This window comes from Podarcis erhardii, assembly GCF_964252035.2.
Source record: "Podarcis erhardii genome assembly, chromosome: 13".
NCBI lineage: Eukaryota > Metazoa > Chordata > Lepidosauria > Squamata > Lacertidae > Podarcis > Podarcis erhardii.
In genome coordinates this window covers 10,300,369-10,323,831 of record NC_138502.1, presented here as the reverse complement: position 1 = coordinate 10,323,831, position 23,463 = coordinate 10,300,369, and the positions used below count along the sequence as shown (strand labels likewise).

The 23,463-nt window shown below is 46.2% G+C and overlaps 1 protein-coding gene and 1 long non-coding RNA gene across 2 annotated transcripts in view; both read left to right on the top strand.

The window, feature by feature from the left end:
• The window catches only part of LOC309326667, a 172,347-nt gene extending 150,442 nt beyond the window's left edge, over positions 1-21,905 (top strand). The window contains exon 2 of the long non-coding RNA XR_014150347.1: positions 20,179-21,905. This is a non-coding gene — a long non-coding RNA (uncharacterized lncRNA). The remainder of the gene's footprint in view (positions 1-20,178) is intronic.
• Positions 522-19,540, top strand: LOC309326581 (receptor-interacting serine/threonine-protein kinase 3-like). Its single transcript, XM_081835431.1, has 12 exons — positions 522-733; positions 2,456-2,813; positions 4,039-4,199; positions 4,810-4,859; positions 7,283-7,456; positions 8,426-8,508; positions 9,400-9,577; positions 10,837-10,922; positions 11,420-11,483; positions 14,784-14,866; positions 16,858-16,939; positions 18,804-19,540. The coding sequence occupies exons 1-12, from the start codon at positions 588-590 to the stop codon at positions 18,911-18,913; spliced, it is 1,575 nt and encodes a 524-aa protein (XP_081691557.1). The 5' UTR covers positions 522-587; the 3' UTR covers positions 18,914-19,540.
• Positions 21,906-23,463: the final 1,558 nt, after the last annotated feature.

Below are 23,463 nucleotides of genomic sequence, written 5' to 3'. Positions count from 1 at the left end.
GGAGTCTGTAACCTGAAGCATATGTAACCCGAGGTACCACTGTATATCTGAGTGGCAGTAGGACCCTGCTAGAGCCTCACACATCCCAGTGCCTCTGGGAAGGTAGCGCTGTGACTTGGGGTGTGCGTCAGGTTTTGGCCTTGGTTCCCCCCATCACCAGCCTGTGCAGCCTTTTAACCAAGAGGATAAAAACTTTATAAATATATATATATAAGTTACTTAGGAGACCACTGTATGCAGATGGAAACAAAAAGCAGGATTTTGATTCACTTGTAGTGTAAAAATCACTGTGGATAATATGGTTTGATATAAAAACCGGAGTACGGATAAATATGCAGTTGTGGATGTTTAAAATGAGAACCCATGGAGGGGATGGGGGGAATTCTTGAGATTCGGAGAATCTCTTTATACTAGTTTGTGTTTATTTGTACTTTGTGTTTGTAAAACCAATAAAAATGATTTCATTAAAAAAAACGACATGTAAGGTGCCTCTTTTTCTTCCCCCTTCGCTCACCTTTAAGGCAGGCCTTATAGCATGAGTCAACGCTGAGTGAGCTTCGCTGCTGGCAGATGACCCTTCGGGAAAGATGGCTGATCCAAATAAGTTCTATGAGGAGATCACTGACCAGCACCTGAGGGACTGGCAGTGTATTGGCCGGGGGGCCTTTGGGACCATCTACCGAGCTCGACACGAAGACTGGAGGATCGATGTTGCTGTGAAGATTCTCAACAGGTACTGGGAGCAGGTGGAGGTTGGGTGGGTGAGGAGCGAGCGAGATAGCGAAAGGAGGTACTGTTCCTCTCCCCTCATACGGTGGAACCTTGGTTGTTGAATGTAATCCGTTCTAGAAGACTGTTCAACTTCCAAAACGTCCAACAACCAAGGCGCAATGGGCGGTCAGCAAAATCCACTGAAAAAATGGAGACACGCACCTCTGAAGCCGTTCAACTTCTGAGGTGTGTTCAAAAACAGAAGCATTCACTTCTGGGTTGTCGCCGTTCGAAAGCTGAAATGTTAGACTTCCAAAGCGTTCGACAACCAAGGTTCCACTGTATATGAATTATACTATGGTAGATAGAATAAAAGCTTTTACGAATGCAAGTCCTAAATGCTACGGATGAGGAATGTCAGCACTAGGGGGCAAAATGTGCCCCCCCCAGCCCTCTCTATGAGGCCCTTGGGACTCTCCCCAGACCACATCCTGTGTTCAAATCCTATTCTAGAAAGATTAAGTTTACATTTGTTTCCCAGGCCCCTTTTGCCTCTGTTTCACACTCCTCCTTTAAAGCAGATATTTCTGAAGGCCATTCAATAAATAATGGTGGTCTGAAATGATGATGGTGATCCATTAGAGAATTCTGATTTGTGACAATGCAATGGACATTCTTTTTTCTTTATCTAAAACCCTTCTCTCTCACACACTACTGTTAGACCTTTTTTTTGGGGGGGGACATATTGGTACTATTCAGGTACCTGTGTTTATTTCTCCACTAGGGTTTGGTTGGGGTGGGGTGAAAAAAGATTTTAAATCCAGAAAACAGCATAATTTCCCCCTTCCTCAGATACCGCTGCTCTGATCAAAATCTCCCCACCCCCAATGAAGTGTTTTTTAAAAAATAAACAAGGTGGTCTTGCTCATCAAGAGCAGAATAGGTGGGGAGAGGAAAGAGTTGAAGGTTCTCCCAACCTTGCTTTCTCACCTGAGTCCATTTAACAGTTCAGCAATCACTGGAGAAATGCTTAATCAAAAGAACACACAACAACAGAGACAGACACACACACACACACACACAGACACACCACCTTGCAGGGATCACAAAGTCGGTTAAACTAAGGGGAGCCTGCTGGATCAGGCCAAAGGCCCACCTAGTCCAGCATCCTGTACTCACAGTGGCCAAGCAGGTGCCTGCTGGAAACCAGCACACAGGATTCGAGCCTCCTGTGGTTTCCAACAACTGGTATTCAGAACCATGGCTGCCCACAACTGTGGAGCCAGATCATAGCCATTGTGGCTAGTAGGCCCATCAATAGCTCCCTCTCCCATGAATTTATCCATTCCTCTTTTAAAGCCATCTAAGTTGGTTTTCAATCACAGCCTCCTGTGGGAGCGAGTGCCATAGTTTAACTTCCTGTTAGCTCCATGCTCAACATAATTCTAAAGAAATTCTAAACCGCCTTGAGGCAGAGGCTGAAAAATGGAGTCCCCCTTTTTTCAGGGGGAAAAACCTGTCCAGAAATTGTAGGATTGGTTTCATCACAGCACACTGAACAGTCCACAAACAGCCAACCATCTTGTGACTCCAGTCTGGACAGGTTCAGGGGCTGTGAGATTTATGAGGTTGGTAATCCCAGTTTGAAACCATTCTCAGAGTAGCTTCAGTCTCCAAACCCTTTCTCCTCTTGCTATTCTATCTTCCCTTTTGAGTCTTTTATCCCCCCTGCCATTTCCTGCAGCAATACATCGCTCACCCGGGAGGAACTCCTGAAAGAAGCCCGGGCCATGGAAGAGGCACGGTTTACCTATGTCCTGCGTCTCTTTGGCCTCTTTGTGGGCAGAGTGGAAGGGGACACGAAGCTGGCTGGCTTCGGCGGTGCTACTGGTTCGAATCTGGGCCTGGTGATGGAGTTCATGGAGAACGGCACCCTGTCCGCCTTGAGGTACCGGGTCCCCTTTGTGCCTTGGGCCCTGCGAATTCGCATCCTCCACCAGGTAGCCCTGGGGATGAATTTCCTCCACAGCCTCAAACCCCCGCTGTTACACCTGGACCTCAAGCCAAGCAACGTTCTACTGAATGAGGAGCTCCACGTCCGGGTGAGTTGCATCATTCCCGTTCCGTAAGTGGAGTGGGCAGTTCAGTGCCTGTGTGCACACTTCTGGGTAGGCTGATACTCTCTGCAACCTCTGAGTGAGTTTCAAACTTTCAGTGAAGCTTACGGAGTGGTACAAAAACCAGGTAGAAGACCTGCATGGAATATAAGGACTAAGAACATGTTTTGTTGCAGCTAAGCCATCCAGTTGTGCTTCTGTAGATGCACTGAAACTCATTTCTTGTGCCTGATTGATCCCAGAGGAAGACAGACAGGGCGGTTTGCTCTTAGAGAAAGTGAAGTTTATAATTGCTACAAACTTTAGCAAAGTGATCCAGACCGGGGATTAGACGTGTACGAGGACCATCAGTTGACTTCCTGTCGGGTGGGGAACTTGTGAACTTCCAGATGTTGTTGGGGTTGTTGGGCTCCAATTCCTTCCAGCCCCAGTCAGCAAGACCCAACGGCTGGGGAACATGGGAGTTGTAGTCAAATGATGTCTTTCGTGGAAGAGGCATGGGTTCCCTGTCCTTGTCTTAAGGGGGCAACGGTTTGACATAGAGCAGTGGTTTCCAAAATCCAATCTGGAGAACTCCAAGGTCCCTCACAGGGTTAGCAAGAGCTCTTCAAAGATTTGATTTTAATTACATTTATATCCCATGTTTATATCCCACTTTCCCCAAATGTCATCCTTGTAACAACCATGGCTGGCTGAGTGGGGATTGAAACCTTGGTCTCCTAGGTCCTAGTCCAAAACTCTAACCGCTATACCACACTTAGCTCCCTTGCCATTATAATGGCCCTTGTCATTATAAGAGAACAAGGGAGGCGCTCATGGTGTGTTCTTTTTTAAATAGAAAAATAGCAATGAGTATATTTCATTACAGTATTTTGTACTATAAAGGCTTTTGTTTAGTTTAAAGCAATATACAAGCCTCATAAATCAAATGTCTTCTTAGCTTTTCAATTGGTGGAAGTGGGTAGATTGTTCTTATTTATTTATTTTATTTTATGAATTGCTTCTGTATTGAGGCATCCCAGCTATCACGTAACAGAAGGTGGAATCGGTCTTCTGCAATGTATAATTGCGTGGGCGGATGACTCAGGTTGTTGCCTACAGGTTGGATGACTCAGGTTGTTCCAATTTCTTTCTGTGAAATGGGTGCATCTCATTCTCCAGCCATTGCTTACATCACCTCCCCCCTCCCTCCCACATCCTCTTGGTTCAGGTGGCTGATTTTGGGCTCTCCAAGTTCAAGCGAGGGACCACTCGGAACGCCAGCATTAAATCCAGGGAAGAGGAAGAGTATGGCGGGACTCTGGAGTTCATGCCCCCTGAGGCTTTCACCAATGTGAACTACAAGCCAACCCCAGGCACAGATGTCTACAGGTGAACATGGGTTGCATTGCCTGTGTCGGGCAACAGGGGGCACTGCAATTACGTGAGCGACATAGAGTTGAGGGTCATTTGGCATGACAAGCCAGTTCCCGAATGAAAGCTACTGATATCTACATGGCATTACAGTGGTACCTCGGGTTACATACTCTTCAGGTTACAGATGCTTCAGGTTACAGACTCCGCTAACCCAGAAATAGTGCTTCAGGTTAAGAACTTTGCTTCAGGATGAGAACAGAAATCGTGCTCCGGCGGCACGGCGGCAACAGGAGGCCCCATTAGCTAAAGTGGTGCTTCAGGTTAAGAACAGCTTCAGGTTAAGAACGGACCTCCGGAACGAATTAAGTACTTAACCCGAGGTAACACTGTAGTCCCATAAATTCTACTGTGCTCTTTTCCATTTTGTCTGGCATTGGTTACCAGCGTTCAGTGGTAGAATCTCAGCCTGTGTGACCGTAGCCCTTTAGTATGCGAGCTCCCTGCTCATAAATACTGGATAAGCTTGTGAGATGGAGCAAGGAATGGGGCTATGGAAAAGGTTGGTCTACATAGGAAGGACAGTCTCTCCTGAGATCTTGATTCTCTTGTTTCTCTCTCTCTTCAGCTATGGGATTCTCATGTGGTCGTTGCTCACTGGCGAAGACCCTTACGCACGTGAGTCTTCTTACGGTTTCTTTCTACCTGTCAGAGATTTCGCAGACTACTGGGAAATTATATTTATTAATGGGAACAGGCACCGAAGAACCATCGCAAGAAAGGAAAAGAAAGCAGCTGCCTATCAGAGAGCTGGGATGCGGGTGGCACTGTGGGTTAAACCACAGAGCCTAGGACTTGCTGATCAGAAGGTCAGCAGTTCGAATCCCCACGATGGGCTGAGCTCCCGTTGCTTGGTCCCTGCTCCTGCCAGCCTAGCAGTTTGAAAGCACGTCAAAGTGCAAGTAGATACATAGGTACCGCTCCAGCGGGAAGGTAAACGGCCTTTCCGTGCGCTGCTCTGGTTCACCAGAAGTGGCTTAGTCATGCTGGCCACATGACCCGGAAGCTGTACGCTGGCTCCCTCAGCCAATAAAGCGAGATGAGCGTCACAACCCCAGAGTCGGCCACGACTGGACCTAATGGTCAGGGGTCCCTTTACCTTTAACAGAGAGCTGCAAAGTCTGTGTGTGATTTGGCCTATCCAGTGATTAGACGGGATTAGCTAAGGCAGCCTTTGCCAACAACAGTTCATATGTTGCTCACTGTTGTAGGCAATATGCTTCTGTATACCAGTGAGTGGGACTCACAAATGGGAAGAGTACCATTGCGCTCAGGTCATGCTAGCTGGCTTCCGATAGGCATCTGGTTGGCCATTGTGAGGATAGGATGCTGGACTTGGATGGGCTCCCAGTGTGGTGGTTCTTATGTTCTTCACCTGCATCCCTGAGATGCTAGCTGGATTCAGGGGAACATCCAGATAGTGTCCCCACTCCTGCAGTATCATGTAGAATCATAGAATCATAGAGTTGGAAGAGACCACAAGGGCCATCGAGTCCAACCCCCTGCCAAGCAGGAAACACCATCAGAGCACTCCTGACATATGGTTGTCAAGCCTCTGCTTAAAGACCTCCAAAGAAGGAGACTCCACCACACTCCTTGGCAGCAAATTCCACTGTCGAACAGCTCTTACTGTCAGGAAGTTCTTCCTAATGTTTAGATGGAATCTTCTTTCTTGTAGTTTGGAGCCATTGCTCCGTGTCCGCTTCTCTGGAGCAGCAGAAAACAACCTTTCTCCCTCCTCTATGTGACATCCTTTTATATATTTGAACATGGCTATCATATCACCCCTTAACCTCCTCTTCTCCAGGCTAAACATGCCCAGCTCCCTTAGCCGTTCCTCATAAGGCATTGTTTCCAGGCCTTTGACCATTTTGGTTGCCCTCCTCTGGACACATTCCAGTTTGTCAGTGTCCTTCTTGAACTGTGGTGCCCAGAACTGGACACAGTACTCCAGGTGAGGTCTGACCAGAGCAGAATACAGTGGCACTATTACTTCCCTTGATCTAGATGCTATACTCCTATTGATGCAGCCCAGAATTGCATTGGCTATTTTAGCTGCCGCGTCACACTGTTGGCTCATGTCAAGTTTGTGGTCAACCAAGACTCCTAGATCCTTTTCACATGTACTGCTCTCAAGCCAGGTGTCACTCTTCTCAAGAGGACCGTACCACATGCTTTTTTCCTCAGCTATTAAATTTGGCCCTTGATGGTGTGTGACGGAAGCCTTTGGGGAAGAGCAGTAACTCAGTGGTAGAGCATCTCCTTTGCATGCACAAGGTCACAGGTTCAATCCCCAATGGGATCTGCAGGTAGGAGAGGACCTTGTCAGAAATCCTGGAAAGCCATTGCCACTCAGTGTAGACAATACAATGAAGCAGCTTTCTTTGTTTCTACACTAAGGTGCCATGTGTTGTTTAAATCCCCTCCCTTCAAACTGCTCAAAATTCGGCCTGCCCCACCCCCATTTTGCAAATTAATCCACAAATTGTCATGTCTTATAAAAGAGCCGGGATGGAGTAGTCAATACTAGTTAAAAGGTTAAAAGGTAAAGGACCCCTGGACGGTTAAGTCCAGTCAAAGGCGACTATGGGGTTGTGGCGCTCATCTCGCTTTCAGGCCGAAGGAGCCGCATTTGTCCGCAGACAGTTTTCCGGGTCCTGTGGCCAGCATGACTAAACCATTTCTGGCACAACAGGACACCGTGACAGAAACCAGAGTGCATGGAAATGCCGTTTACCTTCCCGTCACAGCGATACCTATTTATCTACTTGCACTGGTGTTCTTTTGAACTGCTAGGTTGGCAGGAGCTGGGACAGAGCGACAGGAGCTCACCCGGTTGTGGGGATTCAAACCGCTGACCTTCTGATCGGCAAGCCCAGGAGGCTCAGTGGTTTAGACCACAGTGTCACCCGCGTCCCTAGTCAATACTACTGGGACTGGGACTCCGGAGAACTGCATATGAATTCCTCTGGGCCTTGTGCAAATCTGCATAGCCCATTCAGAATATTTTGCATACAACCTGTGTTTCCGTGTCTGCTTAGATGTTCCTCCTGGAAATATGAGCTCCATCATCAAGTCACTGATCCCCCAAGGCCAAAGGCCCAGTACTGAGGAGCTGGAGAGGATGGCCAGTAGAGTGTTGAAACTAGAAGACTTGATCAGGCTGATGAAACTCTGCTGGCATCACAACCAAGACCAAAGACCGTCCTTCCGAGGTAATAAATGTGACACCCCCCCCCATGATAGTGCTAACATCAAGTGGAATATAATGTTCACATTTCATTTGAAAAGGCGATAGTTGTTCACGACAGATAACTTAGTCAAAATGGCAAACGGTACCAGAAATCACATCAGTTCATATGTCCCTTTGCAAACAGGAATAGAAATCAGGCATTCGAATACAAGTAGTATTCACTGTTATCAATCCCCCCCCCAAAGTCCACTATTTGCTGTCATTCCACACACACACACCCAGTACATTACTGATGACTTTACTCTCTGCTCAATTAGAATGAATGGTGTGGAATTATATAGCAGTAATGTAATGGATTACATTATTAAATTTAGCCACAGTGAGCCAAATAACATATTTGCAGAACCTGAACTGCAGCGGAATGGGAACAGCGCTGCATGTATTGGGTACTAGGTAGAGGGTCTTCTCAGCGGGTGCTCCTAGGCTTTGGGGCTCTCTCGCTTGTTCTTCAGCTGGTTGGTAAAGACTTTTGCACTGGCAAAACTAGGGTGCTTGTGCTACCTGTAAATGTGGTGTGATTCTGAATGCACAGCTCCCACCCTACCCCTGGGTGCGTAAATGGCTTGAGGTTTCTGTAGTTCCTTCCCTACACACACACACACACACACACACACACACACACGTTGGTTTCCCCCCCACAAATTTTCCATCGTAACAACTTCATAACTTCATAACAAATCTTTGGCTATCACAGCCTAAGACTTCCCTCAACTCCTTCTAATGGTTTTCTAAATTCCTCTCTATTTTTGCATTTTATAACTATACTTGTTGCTCTAAATCCTCTCTTACATCATCTATTTTTAATCCTTTCCACAACAATTTATATAGTCCTCCTTACATAACTTCTTGTAACCCTACAAGCAATGTTGAATAATTACAATTGTCTTTCAAAGTCCTTCCCTCATTCTCTTCCCCCCCCTATTTTGCTTAGAGTGCAGCGAAAACACAGAGGATGCCTTTTCCCAGTACAAACGTCACATTGTGGCCGCTGTTCGCAAAGTCCAGGATTGCTTGGTAAGCTGCACTTCTTCAGACAGCCACCAGGTGGTAGGAGCCCTCTATTTTTACCTTGCATAGATAATACTGAGGAGAAATAATAGAATCATAGAGCTGGAAGGGAACACGAGAATCATCTCGTCTATGCCAGGTTGCTGTTGTTTTTAAATTCTCCCTTGTTATATCCCCTCAGTAAGCTGCAACATACAGTCATTTTAAACACACACATGCACACACTGCCTGCATGGTCTGTGGTAAAACAGCTCCCAGTTGCGACAATGTGGACATTCTCCTTCATTGGTTAAAAAGTCCGTTTAATCAACAAAACGATCATTTTTAAAAACAATATTATTGAAATTTTCTCAGACAAATGAGAAATACGTAACAACAAACACAACATACGTAACAATACTTGGCTGTGAACTTAGTCCTGGCAATACCTGTGCAGAAAAAAGAAAAGTGATGCAACAAGAGGACACAATAATACCTAAGATATAGAAACAGCATTCTGGAAGACCAAAGGAAGTAATTTACACATTTTAAAGCTAAAGGTCAAAAATGGTTAGGTATAATACCAGCCCACAGTGCTTTTTTGGGGGGGGGGGTGCAGGGGTATGCATGACCCTAAACATTTTGTGAATCTTTGCACTTTTGTCCATTTACTGTATTTATTTTCCCTGATTTGAACTATACAATGGTGATTTTCTTGAGTCAAAATGAGAGTACTCCTAAACAATTTTTTTAAAGAAAAAAAGCACTGCCAGTCCATAATGAAGACCTGGGGGTGGGGGGTGGGGAGAGACTGCCCCATTGGAAACCAAGTATGGTACCTGAGAATGGTTCTTTTGGATTTAAGCCCTCTAAATTGTCTGTTACATGGTGTTTTCTCTCCTCTGGTCTCATTTAAAGATGGAGAGCTCTCCTTCAAATGAAACCAGGGTCAACTCGGATACGATATCAGGAAGAGTCCATTCTGCCCGTCAGGTATCAAAGCCCTTGGACTATGAGGTCCCGCTAACCTCTTCCTATGAATTTGAGGAGCAGCTTAGGACTTTAAGACTGGAAGAGTTTCCACACAGACAAAATGGTGAGTGGGGTTTGCAAAATGGGTCTGGGAGCATTTTCTACTTCTAAGACAGTAATTGACAAGGGAAACTTCAGCACAAATCTTGCTGTGATAATGGGTGTGCAGAAGTGAGAAAGAGTTTTATTTATTATTATTACACACACACACACACATTTTCAGGTAGGTAGCCATGTTGGTCTGACGCAATTGAAAAAAACTAAAAAAAATTGTCCAGTAGCACCCTAGAGACCAACTAAGTAATTCTGGGTATAAGCTTTTGTGTGCATGGCCACTTATTCAGATACACAGGCTTCTTCAGATCTGAAGAAGTGTGCATGCACAAGATAGCTTATACCCAGAACTACTTAGCTGGTCTCTAAGGTGCTACTGGACATTTTTTTTTATTTTTTTCGACTGCGTCAGACCAACACAGCTACCTACCTGAAGGTGTGAAAACAGTAAATGCTGTCTTCTTCCTCACCCCCAAGTCAAGGTGAGGGCCAAAGGTAGCCATACTGTTTAGGCACCTGAGGTAGAAAATGCAGGAAGTGCCTCTCTGTGGCTGTAAAAAACACAGTAATAAGAAATGGGACAACCTGATTCCCTTTCATGAGAACAATTATCAGCCACCTCAGACATCCACTCCCTCTTCCTAAAGGAAGGGGGCTAGCAGGTGCCTTTTCCTGAGCACGAGGCTTCAGAGCAAAGGCAGAAATAATGGCTCTTGCTCTGAATTGGATTGTTGGTGGCACTGTAGTATGTCCAGTGTTTTGCCTCATCTTTGCTTGCCCCTCTGCCAAAATTCTACCTAATTTTGCATCCTTGAGGACAGGAAGCATTTAGGCTCGGTCCTCATAGAAAAACTGGAATGTGGGGTATGCGTGGGTCAATGGAGATGAGGAGCTGCCACAACAAACCTCAAGTCTCTCCCCAGCCAGCCCCACCTGCCTGCCTTACATCCAGGAGGTAGAAGTACCTGCCAGCTTGCTTCTCTTTTGTGATGTTTTCCTTGTAGAACTCAGCAGGGAAAAGGTTGGGGGAGAAAACTAGAATTAGGTGTCTGTGCCTGCCATTGTCTGTGGTTCCAGCTACTTCCTTCCTCTCCACCAGCCCCAATGGGCACCAGCCACTGCTGGCCTATGTGTGGATTTTGGCCTCATCAACACTGCCCTTTTGTCACAGGCAAATCATGAGGGAATGTCACCTTGTGATGCCATGTCCTCTTCAGAATGTACTGTGTTCATTTACCCACCCGCTTTTCCTTTTCCTTTTCCTTTCAGAGGCTGTACCCATGAGAGACTTTTCCAAAATAAACCGAGAAGGGAAATCTGGGCTTCACCGTAGTCACAGTGCGCGGATCATGAAAGTAAGGCCACTGCTATCAATGTTACCCATCGAGGCAGAGGAGAATTGGATGGGTTGGGAAAATGGAGTGGAGAGCACAAGCTGCGGGCTTTGGCGAGAAGCCATTGGTTGGGGTTGCTGTGGGAACTGTGGGGTGGAAATGGACCGTGAGGGCTCAGTGAGGGACGGTGAAGGGCCACCAGCTCTGAACTGTTTTCTGGCCAAGCTCTTACACAAGCACGAAAGGCTTGTATCCCCTGCACACACATGCAGGGGCTGTGTCACTTGTGTTTGATCTAATCCAAGATGGCGGCTGTGCTGGCATCTGCCCTGCCAATTCACCTTGGAAGGATCAACTGGGACACCAGCCTTTTCTTGACTGGGAAAGATTACAGGGTTTGCCTGTTTTGAGATAGTTAAAACGATTCAGCAAGTCACTGGTGTGAACAGAATGCTTAGGGTCTCAAATGTGGGGCCAATTCCAATTACGTTAACGCTTTACTCTTCAAATTTGCTGAGGACCCGAGCTATGGATCGCCTCCTCACGAAGGGGTGAAGATTCGAAACTGGCCCAGGAATACAGGTATTTTTTCTGCCTTTCTAAAAGGAAGTAGATCTTCTTTCTGCTGCAGCAGGGATAGGGAACTGTTCTCACCCTAAGGGCCCATTCCCTACAGGAAAACCTTCCAGCGGACAGATGCCAAAGGCAAATGTGTGTGTGGTGGTCAGAATCAAAATGTGGGCCGACCTGGGCCTGGGGCTCCCCACCCGTGTATTACAGGGATACAGAGTAAAGATAAGACACAGACATGCCACCCTTGGGCAGCGAATCCACTTCAGAACCATACTCACTTCATTTGGACAGGTATACAGGCTTCCAAAGTGAATCCTACTCGTTTTGGGCATCTAATAGTCCTCTCCAGGAAAAGCTAGCCATTCCTGCAGAGCACCAATTGGAGAGTTGTTGCTTTTTTAAAAAAAAGTGTATTCTATAAAATTTTCAAAAGTTGAACATTGTACACCCCAAAATAAAATCTCACAAAATGAGAAAGTAATGCAAATCTCCCGAGACCATTGGTAAACTCTGAGAATTGGCCATCTTCCACATGACAAAGACTGCACCAGCAAAAATCACACCAACAAAAACCATCTCTGACATTATTGTGGAATATAGCAGGCTGGCACATAAAACTGAGGATGCCACTTTTCAGGACTCCAATACATCATGAATTTTTCTTTCGTTTTGTCGACCTCTCAACCCATTTTCCATGGGGTTTTTTTCCTCCCCCTTTGCTGCACCCTATCTTCTATCTTTTATATACCATAACAACAATACAATAATATCTCATTCCTTCTGTGACTCATAATTCAAATCCTGCTGGCAAGTTCATCATGCTATAGTATTTCTTTAAATAACCCCCGCCCCAAAAGCTTCCATTGTTCCACAAAACAATCATCATTAGGTTCTCTTATTTTGGCTGCTAGATTTGCCAATTCTGCATAGTCCAATTTGGCAAGTGCTTTTGACCTGCTTGGAGCTCTGACTGCCTGGACTTTCTGACAACTGCGAAGCCCTCTCCCTCCCACCAGTCCAGCCATTTGATTCTGGGGGGCTTGACCAGTGAATGGGAAGGGGTAGAAATCTGTGCTGGAGCCAGAGCAGCCAGATATGTGTGTTATTAGAAGAGTAATGGTGGGAGAGAAGCAAAAGCTCATCTCACTTTTTTTTTGGGGGGGGGGGGGAGAAACACCACACCTGTTCCTAGTGGGAAGTGCATCTGTCATCAGACTAGCTTGGCTGCCTGCTCTCATTTTAATTATCACTTGCAGTCCCCAGGAAGTCTCTGCAGTGCCGCTGTGGCTTTCTGCTCCCTTTCAGAAAATTAAGTGCAGCCGAGCGCTTCCTCATTGTAAAAAAAGGGGTTTTAAAAGGGAAATGCCTTGGGGAATGAAGGTCAAGGTGGATGAGAATTAGAACTCTGTGTAACTGGATGTAACACTAGCATGTCTGGAAGAGAAATTTGACAGCTCCTTCCAACTTTCCCACCCTGTTCATAAGCTGTGAAGTTGGGAACTGGGAACATTTTTTTAAGGGATTTTGTGTGTGTGTGTGTGTGTGTGTGTGTGTGTGTGTGCGCGTGCAAGGGCACAATGAGGGGCAAAGCATAGTGCAAATTTAGCAGCAGCGATCACATTCCCTGTTGTTGGAAAGCGCTTCCCCAATCCACGATGCCCCGCTTGTTTCCCCCCCTTTACCCACAATGCTCCACTGCTGCTTCTAGAATAATCTAAAGTGGATTTTAGAACCTACAGCTTACAGCCACCACCACATTTTGTACCGATGAGTTCCTCAAATTATACACTGCATGGCAAAGCTTGTTCTTGTCCTCTAGCCTTAAAACGTCCCACCCAAAAGTTTCATGAGATGAACCCAAGTTCTAATATGATGAGGGACTTCCTGCTTTAGGCAAAGGAGGGAGAAAGGTTGGAACCAAAATGAGGCACAACATGCCGTGAACTGGGTTTTTCCACACTGGAGAATGGTTTGGGGCTTTGCATCCCGTAAGTGGAGGAACCTATCAAGGGAATATAGCATGTCTTGTAGAATAACAGGCTGAAGTTCACCTCCCAGTTGTAGATTGTGAACAGTTTGTCCTTGAGGGCATAAGAAGAGCCTTTCTGGATCAGATCAGAATCCTGTTTCCTGATTAAGTCTGGAATCCTGTTCTCACAGTGGCCAGTCAGATGCCTGCGGGAAGCCGGGTTTCAGCAACAGAACAGAAAAGTTGGCGGGGCTGAGTTTCCCCCCCACTCCAGTTTACACCAGAACCATTTTTTTTTATCTTGAATTAATTTGAGCGTCAGGGGATGGGGAGAGGACAAACAAGTTTACCTTTCAAGTCCCGAACCCTTGACTGAAAGTGGGGGGAAAGGGAGTTCCAGATGAAGCACAGATAAAAGGCTTGTGATGGCTAGCTTCCTGCCACGGTCCCCTCTCAGGCACATATTTGGCGTCCATGTAAAGAAGCTGTGAAGGGACGCGGGTGGCACTGTGGGTAAAAGCCTCAGCGCCTAGGGCTTGCCGATCGAAAGGTCGGCGGTTCGAATCCCCGCGGCGGGGTGCGCTCCTGCTGCTCGGTCCCAGCGCCTGCCAACCTAGCAGTTTGAAAGCACCCCCGGGTGCAAGTAGATAAATAGGAACCGCTTACCAGTGGGAAGGTAAACGGCGTTTCCGTGTGCTGCGCTGGCTCGCCAGATGCAGCTTGTCACGCTGGCCACGTGACCTGGAAGTGTCTCCGGACAGCGCTGGCCCCCGGCCTCTTGAGTGAGATGGGCGCACCAACCCCAGAGTCTGTCAAGACTGGCCCGTACGGGCAGGGGTACCTTTACCTTTACCTTTAAAGAAGCTGTGTGCCCATAGGGCTCTCCTGTATGAGGGGGAATCCTGAGCGAGTCAGGAATTCCTTTCACATGGAGGAGCATGAGTGATGCACATGCAAGCTCTTTATGTGGACACTGAACGTCTGGCCTGGAAGTTTGTGGCTTGTCACTGTGGCGGCTAGACACCAGAACCTCGTGAACCCTTCACACAACGCTTTCAGTGCCTGAGGGAGTTTATGTTAATCCCCCTCTTCAGTCAACTCTCAATGGGGCACTCGTCACAAGGCCTAATGACGACCTAGCATGAGGTGGGCCAACATGGCACCTTCAAGGTGTTTTGGTCTACAACCTCCATCATCCCCCAGCCGGCATAAGCAATAGTTGTGGAGGGCGCGAGTTGCAGTCCATACATATGTGGGATACTGCGTTGGCTGACCCTGGTCAAGCATGGGAAACTACTTTCTTAAAGGGAAAAGTGAATTGCTTTCTTGTCTTTTTAAAGAACCCAAGCGACGCCCCCTTTCAGACTCGTATACCGTCCCATCGTATCCACCCTACCTGCCTGGATTCTGGCCACAACCTCAGGTAAGGGAACTGGGCGATATAGGGAGGTAACAAGGGTAGGAGAATGGTTGGAGGGGGGTTAGGGTTGGGGTTGGGAAAGAGATGAAAGGATTCCTTAACCCAGGGGTAGCCAGCGGGTGGCCTCCTAATAATAATAATAATAATAATAATAATAATAATAATAATAATATTTTTATTATTTGTACCCCACCCATCTGATTGGGTTGCCCCAGCCACTCTGGGCTGCTTGTGACAAATTTAAAAGCTTAATAAAACACAAAACATTGACAATAATAATTGTGTACTACAATTCCCATCAGCATCAGCCAGCAGTGGTCATGGGTGATGGGAGTTGGAGTCCACCACATGTTGACTCCTCCTAAACTGTGTCATATGTTGGATCGGTCCATTTCAGCTGGAGCCACTTGGCTTTGAGTAGCAGCATCTCTTTCGGGAGTGAAAATACAAGAGTGATAAACTGAATACGTAGCAATCTGCTGCTGTTCCCCAGTGCCCACCATCAACTGCTTCGCTCTGCTTAATAGTAGAAATGCCCCTAGTGGACTGTTCCGGGTAAAACATTGGACAGTTGGGACATATGACCTTATGACTCACTAAGTCCAATGCAGTCGCAGCAGCACCCAGCCAGCCTAACAGAATGATATCTCCAGGGTGGCAAAACCAGAAGGTTTGATCAAGCCCTTGGCAGGCCACCAGATGTAGGTGGTCAGCCTACTAGTTGTGCAGCCATCGCTGACGTCATGTTGCGATTGACCAGGTTTATATGGTTGTCCTTTTTAAGGCAGCCATTGCTAATGTAGATAATGAATGGCCTGGTCTGTTTTCAGGGACCACTTTGTTCTCCAGGCACTAGTCCAGGGCTGGAACGTTCCCGGCTATCTCTTGGCCAAGGTCCTTGGACTGTTTTACGGCATCACTTAAGCAATAAGGGGTTGAGAGATGGCAGCTTCTGTACTTGGACGAGGCGAGATCATCGATTGCATTGGGCTTGGGGAAGAAAGGATGATGGATGTGTGCTTCTTGAGAAATCCCCTGCTGGAGAGGAAGACTGACAAGCACGCTTCTGGCTTTCCAGAAGATGCAGCAGAAAACAATACCATGTTGTTTGGATGGTGGAATATATAACAGATACTCACAATGGCTTGAAATGATTTTTTTAAAAACAAAACAACAACAACAACAACAAGATTTCAAGTTGGGTGCTTAAGGGGGTGCAGCCCTGAAAACAGCCCTGTGTAGGGAAGCTTTTTAAGGTTTAATGTTTTATTCTGTTTTCATATGTGCTGGAAGCAGCACAGTCAGATCGGCGGGATACAAATAATAAATTACTGTTGTTGTTGTTGTTGTTGTTACATCCTAAAGGTAGCTTGCTCCAAGTGGATTCCCTCTTGACATTTCGTGTTTATTTATTTGACAAGCATTATTTATCCCACTCTTCAGCCCCCCCCCCAAAAAGAGGCTCGCAGAGCCAGTGATAAGACAGTCCTTGCCCTTGGTCTTACAGTCTAAAAGATGTAGCAGAAAAGGAAAGGGGATCGGGATGGAGGAGTGGAGGGGAAACAGACTCTTTTCCCCTGTTTTAGATGCACCATACATCTGAAGCAGATCCGACAAACGTTCAAACCACATGGCTCCCTCCGAAGTGGGAATTGTAGCTTACTCCTCACAGCTAGGATTTGCAGTACCCTTAGCAAACCACAGTTCCTGGGATTCTTTGGAGGAAGAATTGTGTGCATTGAGTGTTTGTTGCCTGTGTTTCAAATGCATGGTATGACACTACTTGTATTGAGCAGCTAGAAATGAAAAGCTTTCAAGGAGGAGGAGCCCTACGGTGCTGGTCTTTCAACAGAGGTGATGGAAACACCCTGCAGGGATATGTTTCCTACGGGGGGGGGGGGGGCACTGTTTTCTCTCTTCCCATACTCATATGCCCATTTATTTATCTCTCTCTCTGCCTCTGTCTCCTTTTCTCCTCTTGCACCGTGTTCCAGTCATTCTACCAACCCCAGCAAGATGTATCCCAGGACCACACACTCTTGTCACACTTTAGCTCTCCTAGAGCTCCACAGGAATGTGAGTACCTAAAGTAAATGACAAAACCCAACCGCACCATTCAGCGGTACATCCAACTACGGCCCAAAATAGAGCAGCTGAGTACCAGCTTGAGTGTCCTCTGAGTATCACAACCTCAAACAACTTGAATCCTGATTATCTATGGGATGTCTCTTGCCATATGCACCTCCCCGCAAATTTGAGGTCATCTGACGAGTTCCTGCTTCAGATTCCATCTTAGAAAACATATTTAGAAGACCTCTGAAGGTAGCCCTGTATCGGGATATTTTTAATGTTTGATGCTTTTTTAATATGTGTTGGAAAGTCGCCTGGAGTGGTTGGGGCAACCCAGCCAGATGGCCAGGGTATAAATCATAAAACTATTTACTAGTTTTATAAATAATAGTTTTATAAATAATAAAACTGTTATGATCATGAGGATTTCAGTGGTGTCAAAATGCCATGGCTGATAGATGAGTTTCTGCATATACAGTGGTATATGTTTTTGAATGCAATCCGTTCTGGAAGATCGTTCAACTTCCAAAACGTTCAAAAACCGAAGCAGTTACTTCCGGGTTTTCGGCATTCAAAAACTTCAACTTCCGAGACATTTGAAAACCGAGGTACCGCTGTAATTGAAATCTTTTGGAATACAGTGGTGCCCCGCAAGACGAACCCCTCGCAAGACGAAAAACCCGCTAGACGAAAGGGTTTTCCGTTTTGGAGGCGCTTCGCAAAACGAATTTCCCTATGGGCTTCCTTCGCAAGACGAAAACCCATAGGGAAATCTCCGGGACAGCAGGGAAGCGCAGCGCGTCTTCCCCACTGTCCTCGGACCTCCTCCGAAGGCTGGCGGTGGGGCGGAGAGACCTTCTCCCCGCGCCAGCCTTCGGATGGCTGTCCTGAAGACTTGCGGTGGGAGGAGGGTTTTCCTTCCCACCGTCAACATTCAGAATGCTGTTCTGAATGTTGGCGGTGGGGAGGAAAAACCCTCCTCCCACCGCAAGCCCCGGGAACAGAGAAGTGCTGCACGCCTTCCCCTCTATTCCCGTACCTGTCCGAAGGCTGGCGGTGGGGCGGAGAGACCTCCTCCCGCCGCCAGCCTTCGGAAGGCTGCTCCGAAGGCTGGCGGCGGGAGGAGGTCTCTCTGCCCCACCGGCAGCCTTCGCAAGGCTGCTCCGAAGGCTGGCGGTGGGGCGGAGAGACCTCCTCCCGCCGCCAGCCTTCGGAAGGCTGTCCTGAAGACTTGTGGTGGGAGGAGGGTTTTCCTTCCCACCGCCAACATTCGGAAGGCTGTTCTGAATGTTGGCGGTGGGGAGGAAAAACCCTCCTCCCACCGCAAGCCCCGGGAACAGAGGAGAAGCGCTGTGCGCCTTCCCCTCTGTTCCCGTACCTGTCCTGAAGCCCTTCTCCGCACCGCCAGCCTGGCAAGCGGTCTCCATAGGAACGCATTAATTGATTTTCAATGCATTCCTATGGGAAACCGTGCTTCACAAGACGAAAAACTCGCAAGAAGAAAAAACTTGCGGAACAAATTAATTTCGTCTTGCGAGGCACCACTGTACTGCAATTTTTTTGGAAGGGTATAGTTTGAGATGCAGGTTTCTGAATGCATATGTGAGGACTGGAGCAAAGACCCACCCCTCTTAAACAGGAAGGAAAAAAGATAATAGGGAAGTGACTTAAATCAAGTCAGAAAAAGACAGACAGGCAGGGAACTCAAGAAGAGCTGTGCAGGATCAGGCCTGCTGCCCATCTCTTCCAGGTCTCTCACTGGCCCGCCAGTCAGAGATTGTGACCCTCCTCTTTCCCTACCTTGTTGGAAAGTCACCCCTGTTGTTGTTAAGGTGATAACTAACAGCCTCTTCTTCTCCCTCCCGCCCAGATGGTGGAATCACTATCACAGGCCATGGCATCTCAGGAATCCAAATTGGAACCCATAACACCCTGGTCCTGGAACAGGTTCATGAGAGCAAACCCAGGAATGAGCATTAAGCGATGCCTGCCGAGTGTGGGAAGTTTCTTATGGACAATTCAGTTTCCCCCACATCGATGGACAAATGCACATTCCAAGCATAAGCGTGATCTTTCTTCTCTATGCAATTCTCATCAGGATGCAAGAAATCTCTTCTAGAAGCGTGCCGTGAGGCCCATACACACCCTCACCACCTAATCCAGAAGCGGCACTGCTTTTGACTTGGTTGCATAAACCTAATCTGGGATGAATGAATGTTTATTTGCATCAGCCATTGGCCTTAGCAATAAAACAACAACACAATATACAAAGAATAGAAATAGAAGTCAATTATATAAAATACATTTTGGGATTTTGAATCAATAGTCAGATGGTGGATCTTATTCTGATTTCCCCAGCTAAAAACCTTGCAACCTTTGCTTTCACCTGCTCATCTTGATCTGCCAAGAGAAAGGACACTGTGGCAGTGGTTGGGCAACCTGGAATGGACAATAAAGGAGGGGGGATAATCTCATTCCTCAAGTCTTTATAAAGAGTGCAAGCCAGGCACCAATTTGGGGCTGCTAAAAGACACCTGAAGCGAGTTTACTGCAAATATAGGAACTCTAAATCTCCCCCCTTATTTACTGCATATGTCTCCCTCAGATAGAAGTATAAACTTCTGAGAAAATGGAAAAAACAAAGCAGAAAGAAATGCTTGGAACATCTTAATAAAGGCCTTGCACGACAAGGACACCTTCCTCTTCTGGCATACTATATCAGGCCTTCTGGAGAATGATCGCAACATGCCAGTCTGTACTGTTGAACCCAGTCTGGAAGTTCAATGCCAAACCTCATTTCACCAAAACAGTCTCGCTGGGTCATCACCCCCATTCACTCAGCATCCTACCTGGTGTGTGGCAGTGCTCAGGGACGGAGGTTTTGGGAAGCCAGGTACCCAAAATCGCAGACACAAGAATAGAATTGAAATCACTGTATTATTCCAATGCATGTGGATTCTGGAGGGCAAGCTTATAAATTGGAGCCTTACGTTAAGGGGCAGAGATACAGCAAGAATTAAGGTAGATGCTCGTAGGTGTTACCGTAATTCTGCCAACTCAGCTCTCCCCTGCTTCTTGCAGGGGGCCAAGAATCACAAGAGCAGCCAATGTCTCCATACTTACTTCATCTTTCTTCTTTGGCGACCACTTGTAGCCGAGTAAGATTGTCTTCCATAAACACCGTTTTAAAAGTGACTGTGGGGGCCAATCCTGGATCCACACATCCTTCCACAGTGGGGACATAGGTTTGATCATGGTGAGAGTTTGCCAAGCGTGCCTTCCTCTTAGTGCATTTCTCCCTTTTGTCCTGAGTTCAAGTATCTTCAAATCCCATGACACTTTTGGTAAGGCTGTTCTTCAATTGGAGCGCTCACAGGCCAGTGTTTCCCAGTTGTTGGTTTTTATACTACATTTATTTCATACATTGTGATATATCGGTATATCGCGATGTCGTCCCGTCCCCCCCGGTGATATATCACAATGTTGAAAAGCAAATATTACCCAGCCCTAATGGGTGGGTGTTTTCATCGGATGTCACCCCCCCCACCCAGTGTCCTAGGACATATCAGGAACAGACAGTCCATTCCCTGTAGCATCTTGGGTGGTGATTAACGATACCCTTCCAGGAAAAGCTTTTGCTGGATGGCTAAGCAACACCTTAAGTCAGGGGGAATGAAGTTTTTATGGCCTGAGGGACTGCATTCCCTCTTTGGGGACCAAATGCCAGCCATGGGTGCAGCCAGGAGCGAAATGAGTACAGCAACCCATGCAGATTTTGCCTTTTTACATTAGGCTTGCTTGACATCCATGCACCCATGCACCTCTACTCTCCACCAAGGCAAGAAAGACACATGAGCAGAGTTCGAGGGCACGTTCCAGCCAGCCAGAAGCATTCCATGAAGGAGCAATGCAGGGCGAGTGAGGGGAGTGGTGAGATCCAGCCACACACCAGCAAATTCACGTTGCAGTGTTACAGTCACTAGGGTGCCATTGTGCCACAGTGCTGCTTCTCCAGAAATCAGACATTTTTTGCGGGGAAGAAAGTGATGGGGAAATGCACTGGAAAGTGTGGAGTAGCCACTCATTTATCGTAGGTGTTTTATTACTTTTCCAGTTTCTTGCAATTAAGATCCAGGCTGCTACTGTCATGTACATAAGGGGTCTAGTTTCTTTTTTTTTATTTCTGGTGGCATTATACCTAGGAGGAAGGTTTCAGGTTTTTTCTTAAACGAGAACTTAAATAGCTTTTTTAATTCATTGTAGATGTTATTCCAGGCAGGTCCAAATGATATAATATCTGCAGCCGGCTATGATGACAGGGAGAGTCAGAGGTTATCCAAAACAGAAAGTACAGAAATGATGGAAAATCTTTAAAGAATATCTGAAAATCTATTGTAACAATAAACATCTCCTGGCAGAACTAGGATGATTCTTGTAAAATAAGAAATATAATGTTTTTGGTGTCTGATGAAAACAAAGAAAGTAATACAGTAATCTGGAACTGTGTTATATATATATAGAAAAAATTATACAATGAGTCTAATTGGAAGTCAAGTGTGTTTATTTTTTCTTTCTTTCTTCTAATTCTTTCTTTAAATCTCTCTCCCCCCCTTTCTTCTTTTTCTTTCTACCTTTTTTTGTCCTTTTTCTTTTTGATCTGCTAAGAAAGAGATAAAAGTTAAATATGAAAATTTGAGCAAGTTAAAGTGATGTTCTGTAATTTTTCAACTACTGTTAAAGATGGTCAATTGTAATGAACTGATGTAGTCGTTATTGTGGATTTTTTTTGTTATTGTTGAATCTTAAATAAAGTATTAAAAGGAAAGGAAAAAAGTGTGGAGTTGCAACGGCTCCATGCAATGTTGTGTAACCTCCCAGCAAACAATGAATGGAATGAATACTGGATAAGCAGCCCATGTTGTCTGAAATCCCTGAAAACTTTGTGCTCAATAAAACGGGTTATCTGGAAGCAGCCATTTCCTCCTGTGATTTCACCACTTGAAATATCAGGAAAGGATGTTTAAGTGTGCATGCAAGTGTGTGATGTACCTGCTGGCTGGTGCTTCATTTTGCTGCTTGAAATGCCAAGCTGGAGCATCTCCCTGTCATCAGAGTTCCTCTGTTTTGAAATGGCACCTGGGGTGCTTTGTCCTCTTTGTAAATATTTAGGCTACAAATCTGCCAAGAGAAGCACACACTCCCCAGAAAGCCACAGGTGGCACTAACACCTTGTTGCTGGCATCCGTCTGAACCGGGAGACACATGGCAACCATTGTTTTTGTTCCTTTACCATCTGAAATTTTATTTTTTAATTTTTTTCAAAGGTTTTTTTGGGGGGTGGGGAATGGGAGAAAGAACAACATGTTTCATACATTATAAAAAGAACAGTCATGGGGTGTGGTGAGAGGCGAAACCACGTCATAAATTTTAAGCACATCCAGCACACATTTAAAACAAAGTATCCTGGGAAGTGTAAAGGGTGCTGAGAATTGTAGTTGTGAGGGGGGCAACTACAGTTCCCAGGATTCTTTGGGGGAAGCCACATGCTCTAAATGTGTGTTGGATGTGCTTTAAAAGTACAGTGCTACCTCTGGTTAAGCAATGACAAACATAGACAGCATCTTAAAAAGCAGAGACATCACCTTGCCAACAAAGGTCCGTATAGTTAAAGCTACGGTTTTCCCAGTAGTGATGTATGGAAGTGAGAGCTGGACCATAAAGAAGGCTGATCACTGAAGAATGGATGCTTTTGAATTATGGTGTTGGAGGAGACTCTTGAGAGTCCCATGGACTGCAAGAAGATCAAACCTATCCATTCTGAAGGAAATCAGCCCTGAGTGCTCACTGGAAGGACAGATCCTGAAGCTGACACTCCAATACTATGGCCACCTCATGAGAAGAGAAGACTCCCTGGAAAAGACCCTGATGCTGGGAAAGATGGAGGGCACAAGGAGAAGGGGACGACAGAGGACGAGATGGTTGGACAGTGTTCTCGAAGCTACCAGCATGAGTTTGACCAAACTGCGGGAGGCAGTGGAAGACAGGAGTGCCTGGCATGCTCTGGTCCATGGGGTCACAAAGAGTCGGACACGACTAAACGACTAAACAACAACAACAACCTCTGGTTAAGAACTTAATTCGTTCCGGAGGTCCGTTCTTAACCTGAAACACCACTTTAGCTAATAGGGCCTCCTGCTGCCACAGCGCGATTTCTGTTCTCATCCTGAAGCAAAGTTCTTAATCCGAGGTACTATTCTGGGTTAGCAGAGTCTGTAACATGAAGTGTCTGTAACCTGAAGCGTCTGTAATCCGATATACCACTGTATGTTGTGGGTGTGCCCTGTGGTGGGTCCTGAGTAAACCTCAGCTTAAAAAAAATTTAAAAATCTGCTTTTTAAAATAATTTATTAAATGAATATAGATTTGCAGAAGTATGTAAAAGCCCTGCACTGTGAAACAAGTGCCTTTATGTATACTAATGCAATCCTATGCATGCCTCCCCTGTTTCACTAACTTGAGTGAAGCTTTGG